The 21831-nt window shown below is 43.3% G+C and overlaps 1 protein-coding gene across 2 annotated transcripts in view; it reads left to right on the top strand.

The window, feature by feature from the left end:
* The window catches only part of TMEFF2 (transmembrane protein with EGF like and two follistatin like domains 2), a 221999-nt gene that overhangs the window by 147599 nt on the left and 52569 nt on the right, over window positions 1–21831 (top strand). Inside the window, exons 6-8 of one of the 2 annotated variants that reach the window (XM_075934213.1) lie at window positions 13056–13204; window positions 14600–14659; window positions 18295–18377. In XM_075934213.1, coding sequence (XP_075790328.1) covers window positions 13056–13204; window positions 14600–14659; window positions 18295–18362 — 277 coding nt within the window. In that variant the 3' untranslated portion in view covers window positions 18363–18377. Of the gene's footprint in view, window positions 1–13055; window positions 13205–14599; window positions 14660–18294; window positions 18378–21831 lie in introns of those variants that run through there. The other variant, XM_075934210.1, reaches the window with a different exon arrangement.

Raw genomic sequence — 21831 nt, 5'->3', positions numbered from 1 at the left:
GGCTTTTCAGACCTATTGCCTGAGTGCCCTCTCCAGTTCTGTCTCTGTTCAAGCAAATAGAAGCTTGTGTGTTTCCAGGCCAGGCACATTTAGTATGTCCCACCGAGGCTTCTTTTCACTGACCCCCTTCCCAGCTGCTGCGGTTCCCCTCAAGTCCCACACAAGCTTGCAGCAGAATGTAACATTTGACAGACTCAGCCTGTTCTGCACATGGCTCCTGGGGAATCTTTACTGAAGCTCCTTGCTTGAGAGTTGCCAACTTTCTAAACACAAAACTGAACACCCTCGCCCCACCCCTTCCACAAGACCATGCCCCAACCCCAAGCCCTCTGCTCACTATATTTTCCCTCCCTCAGTGGATAGCTCTCCCACACCCTCGCTTGCTTTCACTGGGCTGGGGCAGGGAGTTAGGGTGCATGACGGGATGAGGGCTCTAACTGTGGGTTTGGCCATAAATGAGGGGTTCAGAGTGCAGGAGGGGGCTCCGGGCTGCAGCAGGGAGCTGGGATGCAGGACGGAGGTGAAGTCTCTGGTGGGGTGCAGACTATGGGGTAGGGTTCAGGATTAAGCATTTGAGGTACAGGAGGAGGCTCTGGGCTGGGAGGTGGAGGCAGAGAGATTTGGAGTGTGGGAGGTGGCTGTCGGTGAAGACAGGGGATTGAGCTGTAGGATGAAGGCTCCGGGGTGGGAATAGGGTGCGGGATTTGGGGTACAGGAGTGGGTTCCAGATTAGGGAGGGCCTGGGGGAGGGGTTTGGTCTTACCTTGGGTTGGTCACAGAAATCAGTGCTTCAGAGCTACAGCAGGCTAGTCCCTACCTGTCTTAGCACTACACTGCACCCCGGAAGCCGGCAGCAGATTCAATGCCAAGGTAGGAGAGGCCAGGACTCAGAAGTCTCCGCACACTGCTCTTGCCCGCAGGCACTGCCCCCCATCTCCCATTGACTGGTTCCCAGCCAATGGAATTGCAGTGCCAATGCTCAGAACAGGGACAGGGTGTGGGGGCCTCTCCTCCCTACCCCTGCCTAGGAGCCAGACCTGCTATCAACTCCCTGGGCACTGTGCCTGTTTAAGCCCCACAGCACCACCAACCAGACTTTTAATGCCCTGGCCAGTGCTGCCCAAAGCTACCAGGGTCCCTTTTCGACTGGGCTTCCAGTCTAAAACCAGACACCTGGTCACTCTATCTCCATGTGACTCTTGTACCCAGATTCTCTGCAGCCCCTGGCTTGCTATGTAGCTGCTGCTTTCTCAACAGGGTCTAGCCACTTCCTGGTTTAGACTTTTCCTCTTACTGCTCAGCAGGAAGGAGATGTGTAGTAGAAAGGGCACTTACGGGAGTTGTAGTTCCCTGCTAGCAACTCCATCACGGGTGTTAGATCAGTGCTGCTTTGGGGACAAATCCTGAAGGTGGTGTACATGTAAACTCCAATAAGCAATACAAATTAGCCGCAGACAAAGCCAGCCCATCTTAGATAGATTATAAGTGGGTAGAGCATCTGTACCTATTCCATTGTCAGGAGGTGTTGAGCTGCTTGTGTAAATGAACATCTTTACCTGTATCCTAAAACAGACACATGCCAATGCAAAATGAGCAATTGACATGCTCTGTCTAATATTAACTAGGGCTAATTTAAGCATGCATCATCCTGACTTACTGCAGAATACACAATCACTTTTGAACTAGGAAACAGGTGTTAGTTATAATAGCACGTGTATTTCAATGTTCCTGCCAGTACAGTTAATGAAGACGACCCACGTACCAAAAAGAAAAGCCTTATAGGAATCAAAATGAAATAAAAGGCATTTTGATTTAATCACTGGTATCTATATGCCAGAATACACTGTCATGGTTAGTTTTAGATGTAAATTATAGGCCACGTTCAGATGCTCTCTTTTGTATGGAAATACCAGCATTCAAATCAGAAAACTGAGTGTCTGGCCAATGTGTTTCAGTTAAAGTGTTGTAAAATGAATTTTGCCCACTGGTGGAAAAATTGCGGTTTTGCCATTTTATGAAAAATAAAGCATTTTTGTACGGGGGGGCACTGTTTGTGCAAAATGGAATAAACGTTTTGCCTGTGATGTCTCAGGGGGCAAAAGTGTTATCTGCATGAAATGTTTTTTGCCTAGAGAAAATATATGAACATTTTACATCTATTGCAAGATGGAACATCACTATTTTCATTGTAAAATACTGTGTTCACAGATAGAGATGGCAATATTTTACCCTTGCTTTAATTAGCACATGCAATCAAATGCCATAGCTTTTGCTTGCAAAATAACAACACATTTATATTTGTATATTTCTCATTGCTGCATCCTTGCCTGTTCAGTTATATGCTTTGATTCTTTATTGACAACAGCTTCTTTCTGTGGCAGATTTATTGCATAATCAGCTAGGCACAGCACATTAGTCATCTTCATTAAGTACCATTTTCAGGTATCTTCTGAAATAGAATTTTCTGATACTTTGGTTCCAACAGCAAATGATCTCTGTATTTTAAATATAAATCATTAATACTCAGAGGTAGCATCACAAGCTCCAAGATTTCTGAACTATAGAAGGGCTATTTAACGTATATCATGAAGTGTTGTCATGGTGTGCTCACGCTGAATAAAATACTCCAGAACCTACTCTATTTGAACAGTATTTTTCACCTTATCCTGCATCCTGCTCATCAAAGCTGCATAAAGAGCCTTCTTTTTGCTACACAGAGAAATTGCCCAGCAAATTTTCATTATTCATTAATAATATGTTGTTGAAAGCAAAGTCCAAACGTTTGCCTTCAGATTTCAGTTCCTTACAAAGGTGCAAGGCACATTTCACCTTCCATGTGTCACTGTGATGATTATGTTCTACTCCCCTACAGTAAAGGGAGAAATAAAAATAGACAAATCTCCTGTTCCTTTTTGAACAAATTGCTCTTTCTTTATCCATATCCTTTCTTAAAGTACACGTCACGCACAGTGCCTTTCAGTGACGGTCGTCTGCGGCCGTTGATCCTTTCCACTGTGACCTTTTCCCTATCCAGGCAAAGACCTTTGCAGTGCCCAGTGAATAGTATGGTTTAATGAGGAGAGCTGTAGCTACAAACGTTTGAAAGGGGAAGTCAGGGGCCATCAGATCTGTCAATGTACTAGTCTTTCATTTTTTCATGGGGTGTGAAATTTCATAGGTAGAAAATGAGTTTGGAGGTAGCATCTTAAATTCATCCATATCCAATGGATCTATCCACTGTGCCATTTGATATAATGATTAGTGTTTGCGCCACAGAGATTCAGGAATGGAGCTGAAAGTTTGCAGCTCAGCAGCAAGCTGTATAAGTACAACTGCATCAAGCCTAGCATCATACCTACCTCATACTCATACTAGTTTCCCACATGCAATCCAGTGGGTTTCTCCATTACATTGGCCAGCATCACTTGCAATCAGGGAGTTCCTCCTAAATTAGCTCTTGTCTGATTGTATGCCCTTATAATATGGTGATAGCAACATCAAAACTCTGGACTGCTTCAGAGGCCTAGTCCAAAATCTCACGGACTGGTCAGAAAACCCTTTAGTCCTGTTAGTTTTTTGCTTTAGCAATCACCCAGTTTATGCCACCCAACTAAAATAAACAAATGAAATGAAATGCTGGGTATCAAGCGATGGCTAGACATAGGAAGGGAAATAAAATAAGCCTATCAAAGAAAACATGGCACTGACCCAGAAGATTAGACAGGGATGAAGTAAGCCTTGTTTAAAAATAGTTTACAGTGTCTCTATTTAGCAATCTTCTGATGTAGAAGACCAACTCTTAAAAAGTGGTGTGAATTCATAGATCGAGTTGAGGATTTCTTACTTCTTCACAAAGGCCACAGAATATCAGCTGCCATCTTGGAATTGTAACTTTCTCATGGCTGCTTTTAAAGCTGTTTTTCTTATTGCAGCAGGCGTATTCAAACATTGCGCGTTTACTTGATGTGTGCTCCTGGCGAGAGTTTCATCCAGTGAGCCCTGGGAGATCTCATTGACCTTCTCATGGCTTCCTGAGCCCAAGGAAAGCAGAGTCAGCCTTTAAATTACCACTCTTTCTTCAAGGCTATCCTTAGTAATACAGAAATGAAATAGATTTATGGACATGGCTATAATTGGAAGTCATAGCCATGATGATAAAATGGTCAATGATCAAATTACTTAAAATTAGAGACATCCTGAAGTGCCTTGAGGGTTGGGAAACTGCTGTATTGGCATGGTCTGTGGTCAGACACACAGCCATTCAATCACTTCCTGGCACAGCAGGAAGCATCCCTCTCCGCCTCAAACAGAGGAAGCAGAGGGAAACCTTGAGAATCCCGCTAAAAGGTCTTGTGACCGATACAGCCACCATTGAAATGGGTTGGACCAATTTGATTTTTCACTTGGGAAAGAGAGCCAAAAAGTTAGTTTGGAGCTTGAAAAATCAAAATGTTATAGATCTAGTGGGAGGGAAGAGACACATTTGGATAGGATGTGAAATAGGATGACATGATACGGCTAAATAAAGTAGTAAAGTGCCACAGCCCAGGACATGTTGTGTGTCCCTCACACAGTGGTTCAAGTCCTGGAGTTCTAGATATTTCTCAAGCAAAATTCACATTGACTACATTGGGAATTTCATCTGGCCAAGCACTTAAGGATTGTCGAAATATTCTTTAATCGTGCAAGGTCCAATTTAGCATGTCTGTTGCGTCAGGAAGTTAAAGTATCTTCATCTACAGTCCCATACAGGGCCCATACTTTAATCTGTACCTGAATATGTGAAGTGACGGGGTGGTCATTTTTAGTATTACTGAGCCACATTAGCTATATGCCATGATGCAATAGAGTGGATGTGTACACATAGATTAGGTAAGATATCTGTATTGGAACAAATGTCATTTTCCTCCATATTTCAGAATTCTCTTGAATCGTTCTTGGATTTTTGGGCTTGGTCCCAGTGAAATAGTTAGGAATGTACATATTTCTCTGCTTAAAAATATGTAGCTGAATCTTGCTATTTACGTGGTAAGATGAACGCTATACCAGTCGATTAATGGCAGTTAGGTGTCTAGGAACTTTTGAAAATCTGCACCAGCCACCTATTTATATCTTTAGGTCTCTAAATGCCTTCGGAAATTGGCCTCTAAATTACTATGCTCATTTCTAGTCATTTGGGCATTTTTGAGTCATTTGGGCATTTTTGAAAATTTTATATCTAGTAGGATAGTTCTTCCTACTATTTCTATAGTAAATCCCTTTTTTCATCATTTTCTCATTAAACTTGATGTAAAATTTGGAGAATTTATGCTCTTTCTGGATTTTTACTACCAAAGGGAACTTAAGATTTATTGTGTACCATATGACATGAAAATAGAGGAGATATGTGGAAAAAAATCCAGATTTCTCCAGCAGTAAATAATTCCTAGAATGACTTAGACTTTAGTAAAATAAGCAAGACCTTCCTAATATTTATTTATTTATTTATGTGTGAGGGGAAATAAATATTTTAGTGGAGTAAAATGTTTCTATTATATTGATAAGAAAATTCTTATGAAATTGACCCTTTTTGTTTCATTTTATTTGTACATTAGTGCTGTTGGGATTAGCTATGCTGTAAGAGAGAATTTCCACTTATTGGCACTGGTTTAACTCCTGATTTACACTAGTGTCTGAGGGAAATCAAGATCTGTATTTATATAACTTAAGGTAATATTTTCTCAAGAAATTTTATGTACAATATTTAATCAAGAAAAGTCAACTATGAATAGTGAGTTTTAGATTAATTGTGTTTTTCACTTAACAGTCAATTTTATACTTAAGGTTACAACTATTTTCCCCCTGCTTTCTCCTTTGGGGCTGAAGAACACCACACATTGTGTACACTTTAGGAAAATGTCAGGAAAATCTATTTTGACCTTATTTGAGTAATGAGAAAATTTGACCTTATTTGAGACCTATTTTGACCTTATTTGAGACGAAAATTTCTATTTAGACAGATGTTTCAGGCCACTAACCAAGGAAAATATCAGGGAGCAACTTAGTCACTGCTCTGTGACCTCAGTTTAGCTTGTGCAACAGATTATATGTAATATGTTCTCCTTGGAAACTCCACGTTCACTGGGTGCATTCAACGAATTGCTGACATACTGACTCTCCTGCCCCTCTCTGGCCACATCTACACTACAGGTTGGACCTCCCTCATCCAGTATCCCAGATCAAGGAGATTTGCTGGACATGGGGAGGCCCCTCCCAACATGGCTCATGATGAACTTCTGCCCCCTGCTAGGGCTCCAGACCGGCACCACCGCCACCTGCCTGGCCGTGGCTTCCCAGGCTGGAGTTCCCTACCTGCTGCTGCCAGACCCTGAGCTCTGTGGGCAAGGCTGGAGCACCACAGCTGCTGCTGGACCCAAGCTCCACAGCCGGGGCTGGAGCTCTGCAGCCCCTGCCAGACCCCAAGCTACGCGGCTGGGGCTGGAGCTCCTCAGCTGCCGCCGGACCCAAGCTCCACGGCCGGGGCAGGTGCTCCCTGCCTGCAGCTCCCTGGCTGCTGCCAATCCCTGCTACCTCTGCCAGACCAGAGAGTCCTGGTTACGGGAGATACACCCAGTACCACGTATGCCAGCAAAACGCTTGTAGCTCAGAGATGTAAGTGGTTGCGTCCACAGTGCTAGGTTGGCGGGAGACGCTCTATCACCAACAGAGCTACTGCCGCTCATTGACATGGTTAATCATGTCAACAGGAGAGCTCTCTCCCGCCAATGCAGAGTGACTAGTAGAGAGATCTTACCACAGCACAACTGCATCTGTACAGCTGCGCTTCTGTAAGGTGTCGAGTATACACAGAGCCTCTTTCTGTGTCCAAGCTTCCTCTACCAAAGCTGTTATATGGACACCCACATATACACGCTTATTAGTCTGACCAATTCGTCTTATTGGTCCACATCTCTGTTGTGATCCTGAAGCAGATTGATTTGGAATGATGGTTAAAAGCCAATGAATGAGGGTGCCAGTAAATTGGGACTGCATTGTCATGGCCTTAACTTTGCAAGATGAGGATTGTGAGGTCGGCATTATGGGATTTAGGCACAACTGGTAGGCAGGAAATAAAGAATCAGCAGCATCGCTCTGCATCAGAAGCAACAGGAAGAGTTTAGAGGGCAGTACAGCAGCTCCAAAGTTTGACCACTGACATAGGATAATCTGCAAGCAGGATCTCACTATTAGGAATCATTAAAAAAAGGGATAGAGAATAAGACAGAGAACATCTTATTGCCTCTCTATAAAACCATGGTCCGCCCACATCTTGAATAGTGTGCACAGATGTGATTGCCTCATCTCAAAAAGGATATCTTGGCATTGGAAAAGGTTCAAAAAAGGGCAATAAAAATGATTAGGGGTTTGGAATGGGTCCTGTATGAAGAGAAATTAAAAAAGACTGAGACTTTTCAGTTTAGAAAAGAGGAGACTAGGAGGGGAATATGATAGAAGTCTGTAAAATCATGACTGGTGTGGAAAAAGTGAATAAGGAAAAGTTATATACTTGCTCCCATAACGTAAGAACTAAGGGTCACCAAAGGAAATTAATAAGCAGCAGGTTTAAAACAAACAAAAGGAAGTTTTTCTTCACACAGAGCAGTCAGCCTATGGAACTTCTTGCCAGAGGAGGCTGTGAAGACCAGGACTTTAACAAGGTTCAAGAAAGAACTAGATACATTCATCGAGGTTAGGTCCATCAATGGCTATTAGCCAGAATGGGCAGAAATGGTGTCCCTAGCCTCTGTTTGTCAGAGGCTGGAAATGGGTGACAGGAGAGGGATCACATGATGATTTCCTGTTCTGTTTCCTCCCTCTGGGTCATCTGGCATTGGCCACTGTTGGAAGACAGAATACTGGGCTAGATGGACCTTTGGCCGTTCTTGTGTTCTTAAACATTACTGAAGCTGATCTGTGCATCATAGGCAGTCACATCGGTAGGCCTGGGCTGCTGCTGTAACGCATCATGACAGCAGGGATGACCATGAGACAGGAGATGCCAAGGAAACAAAGCAGCAGTCCCGTGCTTGTGACACTGCTGCTCTGTGTTCTGAACAGGGGTGGTGCTTGCTTTGGGGCAGAATACAGGAGAGAAGTGGGCCTCCTCCTGAGGTGACTCAGCTCTGATCCCTTCTGATCCCCTCCAAATTAATATCTCAGGGGTTCCACATCCATATGTTCATCCGGTTGCAGGGTTGACATGTCAGATGAGCCCTTCCTTTCAAATCCAGCAGTTGCCCTCTGTGGACAAACTACACCCCAGTCTCTGTCTCTCACAGTTACTTCCTTAGGTGTCTCTTCTTACTGTTCAGGTCTGGTTCATTGGTGGCAGACAGCACTGCCTGGGTTGGAAAGTGACCAATGCTAGCTCTGTGCTGGCCCTCACATGACTAGCTACAGACCCTGGATTAAGGCATCTTTATTTGGAGAACAATCTATTTCATTTCCCAATGTGCAGCCACCTCTGTTATTAATGTGCGTGACTGTCGCCATTTTGACCTCAGTCCTACAGCTCTTTAATGCACAGAACACCCACTGAAGTCATATCAGAAGAGGATGCTGATTGTTCTCAAGCAGCTGTCTCCCTTCTAACATGGTTTCCTAATAACAAATATGAGAGGCTTGTTAGAATCTCAAGTAACGGAAAACGAAGGCAATTCGGAGGCTATATAAACAAAGGGATTAAGGAAGGCACTACGCAGTTGAAGTGCGACCTTAATAAAGACACACAGGCAGTCGGCCTCTGTCACCACAAAGCAAGAGAGTCATTCTAACAAGGTTGTTTCTCAAGGTGCCCTAGCAATTAGTGTGTGCCGTAGAGCCTTAAATATGAGGAATCAGCAGACAGTGTGTGTTTTGATTGGCTCAGAGGAAGGATATTGCCATTCAGAAAAGTGATTTCCTTATGACCCTCCTGAACCACATGGCTGGTTCGGATACTCAGGGAGCTACTGGGTGACAAATCATGTGATAAAACCAAACCAAGCCTCAAAAATGTGTTACAAGAGCAGTTCTGACATGTTGTCTAAGATTGGATGGTCTAGACGGTGCTTGGTTCTGCCATGCATGCAGGAGACTGGACTTGATGACCTCTTGAAGTTCCTTCTAGTTCTATGATTCTATGACCGTAGCTAGTGAAAAAAGATTTTGGATATATGTTTCAGAAGTAACTAACTGAGGTCTGCATCAGTATAACTGCTTTGCTCAGGGGTATGAAAAATCCTACTCTTGAGTGAAGTAGCTATACCAACAAATGCCCCCGTACATAGCACTATGTCAACGGGAGAGCTTCTCAGAGAAGGGGATTAACTGAGCTGATGGGAGAGCTCTTTCTTGTCAGCTAGAGCATCTTAACGAAAGCGCTACAACGCCACTGCTGAATTGGTGCCGCGTTTTATGTTTAGACCTGCGCTTAGCCTCTTAAGTGCCATTTTCAGAAGAGACATAGGCACTATAAGAACCTTAGTTAAGTGATAGTCAATGGGTACGTCTAGACTACCGCGTTTTGTCGACGGAAGTTTTGTCGACAGACACTGTCGACAAAACTTCCGTCGACAAAGAGCGTCCAGACACATTGAGTTCTGTCGACAAAGCAAGCTGCTTTGTCGACAGAACTCCGTAGTCTGGACGCAACGTTACAGGCAATAACACCTTCTGTCGACAGAGTTCTGTCGACAGAAGGTGTTATGCCTCGTAAAATGAGGTATACCAGCGTCGACAAAACTGCTGAGTTCTGTCGACGTTATGTCGACAGAACTCAGCGGTAGTGTAGACGCTGGTATAGTTTTGTCGACAAAAGTCCACTTTTGTCGACAAAACTAGGTAGTCTAGACACACCCAATGAGACTTTTGACTCCTCTGTCACTCCACCTCTGACATTAGAAAGACAAGGTGGGTGGGGTGGTATTCTTTATCTGACTTTCCCTAATGAAAGGCAAGTTTTGGAGAGCTTTTATGTGGGCCTAGGTACTTGGTGTCACAGTTAATTAGAAGGTAGAACAGATTGTTTAGCATACGTAGTTAACACACATTGCAAAAGGCCATTCAAAGTGATTCCTTCTAAGCTGTGCCAGGTGATTAATCAGCCCTGCCCAGTCAATCAGCTAGGAGCCCTGAGCAGCTGACTGGGCGGGGATGATTAATCACCTGTGAAGGGAACACTGCCGGCCAGTAAACCCATCTGCAACCATAGGGCAGATATTGGGAGATGGGGAAGCTAGGGGGTTAAGAACCATAAATACAATGTCTTTATTAAGACCTTGGTTTTCAGCATCTAGCAGAGTTATGAATGTAAATTCCCAGACTCCTATGTGGAATGTATTATGCAAGCTTCCTTTGAGGGTGAGGACCGAGAGGTCAGATATGGAGTGATCCTTTTGTGGAAAGTGTTCACCCATAGGTGATAGGTTTTTGTTGTTGTTATTGTTGTCGTTGTCGTCTGTCGTTTTTCTATGAAAGTTCATTGCAGAGCACAGTGATTGTCTGGTTCTACCCTCACAGTTGTTCTTGGAGTGCAATGGATGAGGTACGCCACATGTTGTGATAAAAGTGTGTAGGAACCGTGGATCTTGAAAAGCATGGTGGGGTGGAGCAGCATAGTTGTGGAAATAGATATGTCTGCAGGTTTTCCATCTATTATTATGGCAGGGTCTGATACTTTTACTTGATGGCTCATGGTCTATGCAACCTGGAAGAGTTAAAAAACATCCATTTGTGGTCATTCTAACACAGAATTGCCTATCAGTCGTGCAACATACCGATTCGGGAGATACCAGCATGATGCTTTTATAAACAAAAAAATAATATGTCTAGGTTTGAGTATGATTTCGCTTCTGGTTGGTTATTTACTTATTTTCTGGCTTCAGGGTGAGGGAAGCTGTAGCATTATCTTATCTTTAATTATGTGAAAGGTACCTACAGTCTGGCATAAATATGATACATGTTTATATATAATCATAAATTGAAATAAATACATACACATGCAGTGTTATATATTATGGGTCAGCTCCTCAGTTGATCATAGTGCCGCAGATTTTATCGGTCCCATGACAACTCTTGCCAGCTGAGGATCTGCTTGTATGTAAGGGTATGTCTACACTACAAAGTTAATTCGAACTAGGTAAACCTCATTCTACGAGGACTAACGCCTAGTTCGAATTAAGCAGTTCGAATTAAGGGCTGTGTAGCCCCTTAATTCGAACTAGTGGGAGGCTAGCCCTCCCCAGCCTTCCCTGGTAGCCACTCTGGGCACCACCAGGGAAACTCGTCTGCCCCCCTCCCGGCCCCGGAGCCCTTAAAGGGGCACGGGCTGGCTACGGTGCCCGTGCCAGGTGCAAGCCTGCCAGCACCCAGCCAGCAGACCCTGCACCTGGCACGGCACGAACCAGCTACCCGCTGCCACCCAGCCCTCCGTCTCTTCCTGGGACCAGGCTGGCGGCCTCATCCACGACGTCCGCACTAGGCACAGGAAAGTGACCGTCTAGGGCAGGAGAGCTGCCAGCCTGGCCACCCAGGAACAGGTTTGCATGAAAATCAAGGTGGTCCACTGAGACCCCCGACCCTGAGCCCTGAGCTTAGAATGTCCGTACTGGGTCAGACCAAAGGTCCATCTATCCCAGTAGCCTGTCTGCCGACAGTGGCCAACACTAGGGACCCTGGAGGGGATGGACCGAAACAACGACCAAGCCATTTGTCTCGTGCCATCCATCTCCAGCCTTCCACAAACAGAGGCCAGGGACACCATTTCTACACCCTGGCTAATAGCACTCCCTGGACCCAACCTCCATGACTTTATCTAACTTCTCTTTAAACTCTGTTATAGTTCTAGCCTTCACAGCCTCCTGCAGCAAGGAGTTCCACAGGTTGACTATTTGCTTTGTGAAGAAGAACTTTCTGTTATTAGTTTGAAGCCTGCTACCCATTCCTTTCATTTGGTGTCCTCTAGTCCTTCTTTATGGGAACTAATGAAGAACTTTTCTTTATGCACCCTCTCCACACCACTCATGCTTTTATAGACCTCTATCATATCCCCCCTCAGTCTCCTCTTTTCTAAGCTGAGAAGTCCCAATCTCTTTAGCCTCTCTTCATATGGGACCTGTTCCAAACCCCTGATCATTTTAGTTGCCCTCCCCTCTGCCACCCTCTCTCTTCCCCTCTCCCACCTCCTTTTCCCAGTCTCCCCGAGTTTTGTTCAATAAAGAGAGTTTCTATTTTTGAACACATGTGTCCTTTATTTTGTACATCAGGAAGGGGGGCTAGGGAGGGGTAAGTGGAAGGAGGTGAGGGAGGAATGGGGTACGAGCCCCTGATGGGGAGGACTGGGGTGGCTCTGTGGGCTTCTCGGGGTGGAAGCTCTCCTGCAGCCTCCTGATTGGCACCCCTCTGCCCCCGGATGGCAGCCTGCAGCAAGTGCAACCGGGCTGATGGCCGAGTGCTGTGATGTGCCGAGTGTGAGCACTCAGGGCACTCCAAGCCAGGACTGCTTTGCAAGCGGGGAACCCCTGAGAACTGTCTGTCCGGGGTGGGGGTCGGGTCCCTTTAAGCACAGCCCTCGGCTAGCCTGAGACAGCAGCTCCACGCTCTAAGTCCTAACCTGATGCCCTGCCGGCACTGCTTCTGGCCATCCTTAACTTCGGTTCAGCAAAATGCTAATTCGAACTAGTCTTTAGGTCTAGATGCACTAATTCAAATTAGCTTAGTTCGAATTAACTAATTTGAATTAAGTTAGTTCGAATTAGTGCTGTAGTGTAGACATACCCTAAGATATTTTACAGGAGCACATGCTTTAATATGGTTTTATGTTTCCCTTTTGCTTTCTTTCTCTTTCCCTTTTTTCTTGGCATTTCATTCCAACCCACAACCACAAACAGAATTTTCCCCAGAATTTTCCAGTTTCATTCCATTGATCTTTATTGTGAGCCTTCAAGCCTTTTTTATAATGATGATTATTATTGTGCTCTACCGAGGCTGTCACGAGAAAGCTTTTTTACATTAACCTTTTTCAAAATCTTTTTCAGGTGTGTATGTAACATTGACTGTTCTCAGACCAACTTCAATCCTCTTTGTGCTTCCGATGGGAAATCTTATGATAATGCATGTCAAATCAAAGAAGCATCATGCCAGAAACAGGAGAAAATTGAAGTCATGTCTTTGGGTCGATGTCAAGGTAATGCTCAGAGCAAAATTCATTTCAAATCATGTTTTCTGGTTTTGTGCAGAAATAAAAGCAGGGTTGGCTTGTTAGTAGACACTCACTTTCTTTTCAAGAGACTGTTCTCATTTGCAGTATGGGATGTGGTCCGGTAGAGTGGGGATTTTGTTGATTACAGGTTTTGAAATAATGGCCAATATATGAGCTGTTGCTGAGCTCTGGTTGGTACAGCTCTAGTGGTGAGGTACAAAGGGGGCTTTAAGCAATTTTCCCCCCCATTCTGGGTTCCTTCAGCCCTAAGCCAGTCCCCAACACAATTGTGTGTAATGTTAAGGCTCTTTTGCATGGCTGATATCTATAGTCAAAAGGGGCTAAGCATTGTTGTGGCAAAAGGAACAATCCGCTCACACCCTCTTCCCCTGGCCGCATGCTCTTTGCTAGAGGTTAGAAGGGAGACATACACCTGCGATGACAGTTCCAAACCCCATAGGGATTCCTTTGCGCATGAGGAATCTTGCTTGAGAGTTCTCTTGTTGCACTGGAACAGCATAAAAAAGCCTTCGTGGATCAGAGGATCTGGCCCAAAATCTGTGGTGAGCATCATTGTTGTGTAATCTGGAACTTCGTGATGCCAGAGTCACACAGCCCAGGCTAATGAATATGGCCAGCCTCCTCTTCACAGCAGAAAGGCATGTGTACTTTCAGGAAATAACTCGGAGGTAGTTGTTCGCCTGGCTGCATGCAAGATTTAAGATTAGGATTCAGAAGCATGTGGCACTATTTCATGTGAGTGCCTGTGTAACTGCTTAGTTGATTTTCAAAAAGCCTATATTGTGCTCAAAATAAAAAGGGGGAAAATTTTAATAGTTTTAAAATAAATTTTTAATAGTTTTTATTATTTGAAATAGATTTTTAACGATAAAATAGCCCTAGTCTCTGAGGATCTTTATTCGTTTCTCCCTGCCCTCCTCAGCCAGCTTCTGATCTATAAATCCTAAGCACACCTATTTGAAAAGCTCTATTAAACCTTCATATTAAACATATTCTGTTTATATTCCTATAAAATATTTCTTTTAAATGAACCCTGCTTTCCTGTTGACCATTTTCGGATCAAATTAGCAACATGTCCTGGTTATTTCAAACAATGAGGAAGTCACATCTCACGGTAACTGGATCTTTCTAGATCCCTGGTAGACAAATCTAGAATGGCAGGTTTGTGCCTCAGCATGAGCTGAATCAGTCCAAAGACTGGAGTCTTGCAATTGACACCTACCAGGCAGATTTTTGCTCCAATACACAGCTCCCTGCAGGGATCTGCTTGCTTACACACTCTGACTTGCACGGTTGGCCTCTGTTTTACAACTGCACCGGCAAACATCAAAGCAACATGTTGTATTTCTTTTCACACAGATAACACAACTACTACCACAAAGTCTGAAGATGGACATTATGCAAGAACGGATTATGCCGGTAAGATTTCCATTATACTCTCCGTAACATGAGAAACACAGTTGGCAAAATTTGTAGGAAAAACACTTTTCCTCTGTGTTTGCAAAAATGTAGGTGTCATAATCATTAATTTTTCTTGTTTCCTTGCTATGGAAAAATATTTTGTGTTTTTAAGTTGAAAACTGCCTTTCTTTTTATCAAATGTCCTATCAACACTAATGTATAAATGTGCTCGTGGGGGAAAAGTGCCTGTACTGACAGTGATTAGTTAACATTGCAAATGCTTGGCCAAGCAGAATGTATTGGTGGAAATCAGTACAACTTTCAACCAATATTTTTCAAATTGTTATGAGAATACCTGGATATAGTTTTGTATAGCTCCTCCCTAGAATAGAACAGCTGCCACATCATCAGACACTGCTATGACTTTATGTCTATGTTTGAATGCAAAGTTAAGAAGGTATTTACAGTAGATGTTTTTTTTTAAATGATAAATGGCTTTAATTTATTTAGAAGCTCCAGTAAAATGTATTGGCTACAATAGCATGATATACCATTTTAAATTAAAAACATGTAAACGTTATGTAGGGTTTATCGAATTTTGTTTTGGGTGAACATCTTTCTTTTTCAAATCTTCTTAAGAGGAGGATTAATTTATGAGTAGCTTTTGTGCAAATATTCACAGCTTGACTTTAGAACTGTGAATAGAAGCATTTGGAGTGTTCCTGTTAAAAATGTGGCAAGCAATGTGTAATTGCTTAAGCTTGTGTTGCTTTTGTATTGTGAAAAGAGATCTTTACAAGAGAGTACTGTTGAGCTACAAAGCTTTGAACTCCAGGTTTACCCCACCGATAAGCTGTGCAGTGAAGATGGAACACAGTTTATCATTTGGCACACCATAATTCCTCCTAGTAATATTTTTCAAACCTTTTATTAAGGCATAGTTGCAATAAAACATTAACAAGCTACATCATGCATTACTTATTCAGGATCATATTAATAGCCAGAATCTTACTGGATGGGAAGCCCTCCTCTGCAAATGTTTAAAAGGGTTAACATTTCCAACCTTTTTTTCCCCTTGTTTTGGTGCGTCTCTTTTGTATGTATTTAGTATGAAAGTTTTACCATCATAAGGAAAGTCTATTATGTTTCTATACCATAATTTCATAGCAAGACGGTTGACATTTTTCCAGTTGTTTGCAATATAAAGTCTAGCAGGTAACAATAAAAAAACATTCATTAGTTGTTTGATAAAAATGTAGACCCTTTACTGCTTCATTAAGTAAGCAGGTCAGGGGAATCTCTAGGAAGCTGGCATTTTGTCAAAAAATGAATCTTTTTAATAATTTTCTCCCACAACCATCTAATTCCTGGACACAACCACCACCAAATGTATATGTATATACACTTTTCCCTGCCATTTCTCTAACACAGCACCTCCCCAGTAGCAAATAATATGACGTCTCTTAACTGGAGTCAAATGCCATCTATGCAGTATTTCATGGAAAAAAATTCTTTGAGTAATACAAACTGAGGATGTGTATTGCCTAGTCCATTCAGAGACAGACTCGTTAGATCAATTTCCTCTTCTCATCTGCAGTGTTTTCTTATCGACATCTTTTTTAGTCAAAACTGTATGTATCTTAGAAATTAAATCTTTTGTTCCAGCTTACTCATGGAACTCCTCAAAAGTAGTTAAAGGTCTAGGTGGAGCAGTCTCATATCCAGATTTCACAATAAAATGTGACTTGTAAATGTTGTAAAGATGGGATCTTTATATAATTTACATTCTTAAAAATCTCTTGGTATTTTTTCAGATCTGGACCTAGGAACAGCTGTCTGAATTGTGTAATGTCAGCTCTTACCCATAACAGATAGTCCCTTTGATATTTCTTATTATTCATTAAAGTAGCCAGGGGAGAGGGCCTCAGCGACAGGAATTTAGAAAATTGATCCAAAGCTAATTGTATATTAGAAAGTGCTCACTATTCATTAATTAATCACATTGGTAATCTAGGATGAGGATATATACTGGGTGGTTATCGTACTCGGACACAAATTTAGAAAACATTTATTCCATTCCCATTTAAAAGAGATGTATTGAGATTAAAAAGTACAGAGCCATATTATGGCACAAAAAGCTAAAGGCAAATTGGTTAATAACTGCAGAAACTAAACAGCATGAAGGGAAAACATAATAGGTTCACTTTGGTCAAGAGGGAGCCAACATGCACCATGCATACTATGTCTCCATTAGCAGGGAGTCTTTCAAAAACAGTCTGAGAGAGAGAGGTGTGGGATAAAAAGAAAAGTCTGCAGAGTCATCCCCAAAAGTTTTGATTGAGTCAAGCTTTTCCCTCCAAATTGGCAATCAGTTTTCTTAAACTACAAGGAGGGGCTATGGTTGTATCTTATGACAGGGAGGAGGGTGAGAAGAGGAGACAGCAGAGCTGGGTTAAAATGGTTTAGTTTAAACTAGAAATAAGGACAAGCAATAGCATTGTGTTAAATGGGGCCATTTTTCGGAAAAAAAAACCCTTTTGTGCAAGATCCTTTATTCCTCAAAAAATGAGATTTACAGGATCTTGCACAAAAGGGTTTTTTTTCCAAAAAATGGCCCCATCTACACTGCGGGTTTTTTTCACAAAAACCTCTTCGCAAAAAGGATCAGAGGGGAATATGCAAATGAGAGTGCAAGATTTGCTAATGAGCACTTCATTTGCATTTCCTTTTCCACAAAAAACAAACAGTGTAGACGTAGCCTTGGAATCGGAAGCAGAAGGGAGGAAGTAGCTAAATCTTGGTGAGAAAAGTCATGATAACTTCCTACGGGGGAGCACAGGAGAGGGGTAGTAGCCATGAGAAGAGAATAAATAGCAGCAACTAGTTGCTGGAGATTAGAGGACAGATGAGAGGCGATGAAGACGGTGACACTGGACTATTTTGCAGGAAGCAAGGGCAGAGTTGAGGCAAACAAAAAAAGAGTAAAGGTGTATTGGAGAAGGTCCCTGAGCAGTGTTTCTTAAACTTTTTAAGACAGAGGAACACCAAACAATAATTTTTTTTTGGGAGGAACACCAAGGAATTTTGTTGAGCAAAAAAAAAAGAGGCCAGGGAAAAGTTATTGAGCAAAAAAAAAAAAAAAAAAAAAAATAGGGTCGGGGGAAAATTATTGGGGGAGGAGGGGGAATTGCCTGTCCCAGTAAGGGTGGCCATTTTGAACTATGTTGTTCTCCATGGCACACCTCTGACTGCCTCATGGCACACCGGTGTGCCACGGAACACAGTTTAAAAAACACTGTCCCTGAGCATCAAGAACTGCAGAGAATTCTGTGAGGATACTAGAGTCCATGTTACAGGAAATGGAAGTCGCTGGGCTCTGTTGGGTGGAAAGAAGGAGAGAAGATCAATTTTAAAAGTGTCATTTTTCTCTTGAGCAAATCTTCTGTAATATCCCAAAGAAGAAAAGGTCACAGAGCTGTAGCTCCTATTTTGTTACATTTCCCCAGAAGACGTGCACTAAACCTGTGCCCCTAAATGTGTAGTAGTGGAGGGGCTGTCCTGAGTCATACCTCTTATGCAGGAATGTGTATCTAACTAAACAAGGCATTATATAATTCACAAGTAATCCCTGGCAATGTCTTTTCTCATTTGAGGCCAGATCATGGACATTTGGGATTCTGAAGATGACATGCTTGTAAGGGTAGGTCCTCCTCAACTATAATGTGGTGTAGTTCTATTGACGTCAATGGACCTACACCAACGTACATCAGCTGAAGACCTGGCCTCTTTTATGCACTTAAATCTACTCTTGTGTCATTGCTTATCTCCATATGTGGTAACTGAGGTTCGCTAAGTATGTGGTTCGAAATCTGGTAAGCTCATGCTGAGCAACCCATGTGACTCCAGTTTCACACAGGCTCTGTCTACACTGCACCTCTTTTCCGGAAAAGGGATGCTAATGAGACACTTCGGAATTGCAAATCTGCGGGGGATTTAAATATCCCCCGCGACATTTGCATTTACATGGCTGCCGCTTTTTTCCGGCTCAGGGTTTTTGCCGGAGAAAAGCGCCAGTCTAGACGCGTTTTTCCGGAAAATAAGCCCTTATTCCTACTTGAAAGTACAGAGCCATTCCTTGAAAGTAAGAATAAGGGATCCTCCAGAAAAGGGTTTATTTTCCGGAAAATCGCATCTAGACTGGCGCTTTTCTCCGGCAAAAACCCCGAGCCGGAAAAAAGCAGCAGCCATGTAAATGCGAATGCCGCGGGGGATATTTAAATCCCCCGTGGATTTGCAATTCCGAAGTGTCTCATTAGCATCCCTTTTCCGGAAAGGGATGCCAGTGTAGACACAGCCCATATGTTTCCCCTTTACTCTAATGTGTGTTGTTGTTTGACTATGTTTAATGATTATTTTAGGGATATTCTGGTATATGGGTGTTACTGTATTTCAGCAGAAGGGACAGGCCATATTCCTTATTTTGCTCATCACTAGGGCTGTGTCTAGACTGCATCCCTTTTCCATAAAAGGGATGCAAATTAGACACATCGCAATTGCAAATGAAGCGGGAATTTAAATCCCCCACGCTTTATTTGCATAAACATGGCTGCCGCTTTTTTCCGGCTCGGGGCTTTGCCGGAAAAAAGCGCCAGTCTAGACGGGGATCTTTCGGAAAATAAAGCCTTTTCCGAAAGATTCCTTATTTTAAGAGGAATAAGGGATATTTCGGAAAAGGCTTTATTTTCCGAAAGATCCCCATCTAGACTGGCGCTTTTTTCCGGCAAAGCCCCGAGCTGGAAAAAAGCAGCAGCCATGTTTATGCAAATGAAGCGGGGGGGATTTAAATCCCCGCTTCATTTGCAATTGCGATGTGTCTAATTTGCATCCCTTTTACAGAAAAGGGATGCAGTCTAGACACAGCCTATGTGAAGAAGTAGCACTTCCTTGATCACAGTATCTTTGAAATTATACCTTCGGGTTAATGAATCCAGGGGTTTCCAAAGAAGCCCATTTACTGTGCCTGGTATCCTTGGATACCTCTGAAACTTTGTCTACATGACAGATGCTTGGCTGATATAGCTACATCGGCATCGCTATACCAGCAAAGCCCCCTCCCCTGCTCCCACTGTAGACATAGCTTATGCCCCAAAAAGAGTTTTCTACCAGTATTTTCTATTATGCTAACAGAAGCCGTCTTCTGTCAATATAGTTGTATCTGCACTGGGGATTTATTCACACCCATAAATGACACAGCTATGCTGACGAAACTTTGTATTGTAAGCCTTCCCTGAGAGAGACTTTCATGCTCACTTATAAAAACTCTGAATCGTGTGGATTGACTTGACAAGGATCAAAGGGAATAAGGGAATAATTGGTATTGTCTGTTATAGTGATCTTAACGCTGCTAAATGCTATTTGTAAAGGATCTGGCAATTAAAGGGAAGCAGATAGTTCCCTTTGCATGCACATGCACACATGCTGTTTCCAGAGTGGGGTGGTCTTAAAGGATCACCCAAACACTCTTGAAGGTGTTTTTCATACTACCCTGTTAATATTGTATATTTATTCATTGCACTTGCTCCCTAATATTCTTTCAAACCACAGCGATTTTTGTTAATACATTTTTGTACTTCTCTGGTTACAAAACTGAAAGTTCACTTTACCTTGAAATGTTAATCTTCCCATGGATTTGCTGTATTTCTTTTTTTCTTGTTTGTTTTCTTTCAAGGAGCCCATTCTACACAGATAGGCTTTGTTCTGAGAAATGGACACGGCTGAATAATTTCAGATAAACATAAACTGATGTCAGGGTGTAGCATTTTCACCAAAACTGACATTTGCATTAGGGGAGAGAGTATCTATGAGCTTGCACTCAGACTTGAAATTCATTAGCCGCTCAGCTCTTCCAAAAACTCCCAGGTTTCACTGGGCTGTCACTGCCAGCTTTACATTCTGTGTGTGCATGTGTTTGTGCCCATGCATACATCCTTCTCATTTTTAATAAGACTCCTGGTCTACACTAGGGAATAAGTTTGAATTAAGATATGCAGCTTCAGCTACATGAATTGCATACCTTAAGTCAGCAATCTCTGGTTAGTAGACGAGGATCTACTGGTAGATCTTGGAACTTTTGACAGGTGGTCCTGGCAGGTTTGGCCAGGAGGCTATCACTGTCCTCTGCCTCTTTCAGCATTGCTGTGCTGCTCCTGCCCTCTGCCTTGGAGGTGCCCTTCACTCTCGGGAGTCTCCTGGTTGCTGTGCAAGGCACAGGAAGAAGAGGAGGGGGGGATGCTGATGTCAGGGTGTTCCTCCTCCCACCTGTATCCCATCTCCACAGAGCAGGGGGCAAGTATGGAGAGAGTTTGCTGGCTGCTATTGGGAGTGGTGCAGGGCCAGGGTAAGGGTAACCACCCAGAATCCACCAGTGGTAAGTGGGTGCCCAGCTGGAGCCTGCATTCCGAACCCTAGCCCCTGTCCTGAACCCCTCCTATATCCCAAACCACTGCTCTAGCCCCGAATCCCCCTGTACCCAAACTCCCTCTCCTGCACCTGAACTCCCTGCCCCAGGCTCAGCTCAGAACCCCTCCCACACTCCAAATCCTTTAGCGCAAGACCAGCGTCTGCATCTCCCTCCCCCACACCCGAGCCGTCTGCCCCCAGCCTGATAAAAGTGGGTGAGGATGGGGGAGGGAGAATGGAGTGTGCAGGGCAGGGTCTCAGGGGAAGGTGCGGGAACGAAGCAGGGCAAGGGTATTTGGGTTTGAGGTAGATCCTGGATTGCACTTAAATTCAAAAAGTGATCTCATGCTTAAAAAGGTTGGAGACCACTGCCTTAAGTCTCAGTATCTTAGCCCCCTCACTCCTTGTAGAAGCAGGACTACCAGCATCGATGGGAGTGCCCTCTCAGTTTAATTAATGTGTCTTCGCTAGACCTGCTAATTTGAACTCCAGAAGATCGACTGCAGCTGCTTCGATCTTATCTGTAGTGTACGTGGCCTCAGGGATTTGTTTACTTGCATCGAGAGATTGGTGGGGTTTTCCCCCTAAACCAACTGGCAATACATTTATTCCTACAACTCAGAAGGAGTTGTGTGTGTGTATGCACATGTATGCACACATACATATATATAATTCCTGGTGAATAGTAAATTACAGCTTCTAAATCGTGGGTACAGCAGTCAGTTTCCTTG

Source organism: Pelodiscus sinensis, chromosome 7 (assembly GCF_049634645.1).
Source record: "Pelodiscus sinensis isolate JC-2024 chromosome 7, ASM4963464v1, whole genome shotgun sequence".
Lineage (NCBI taxonomy): Eukaryota > Metazoa > Chordata > Testudines > Trionychidae > Pelodiscus > Pelodiscus sinensis.
This window is presented reverse-complemented; position numbering and strand designations above follow the sequence as displayed.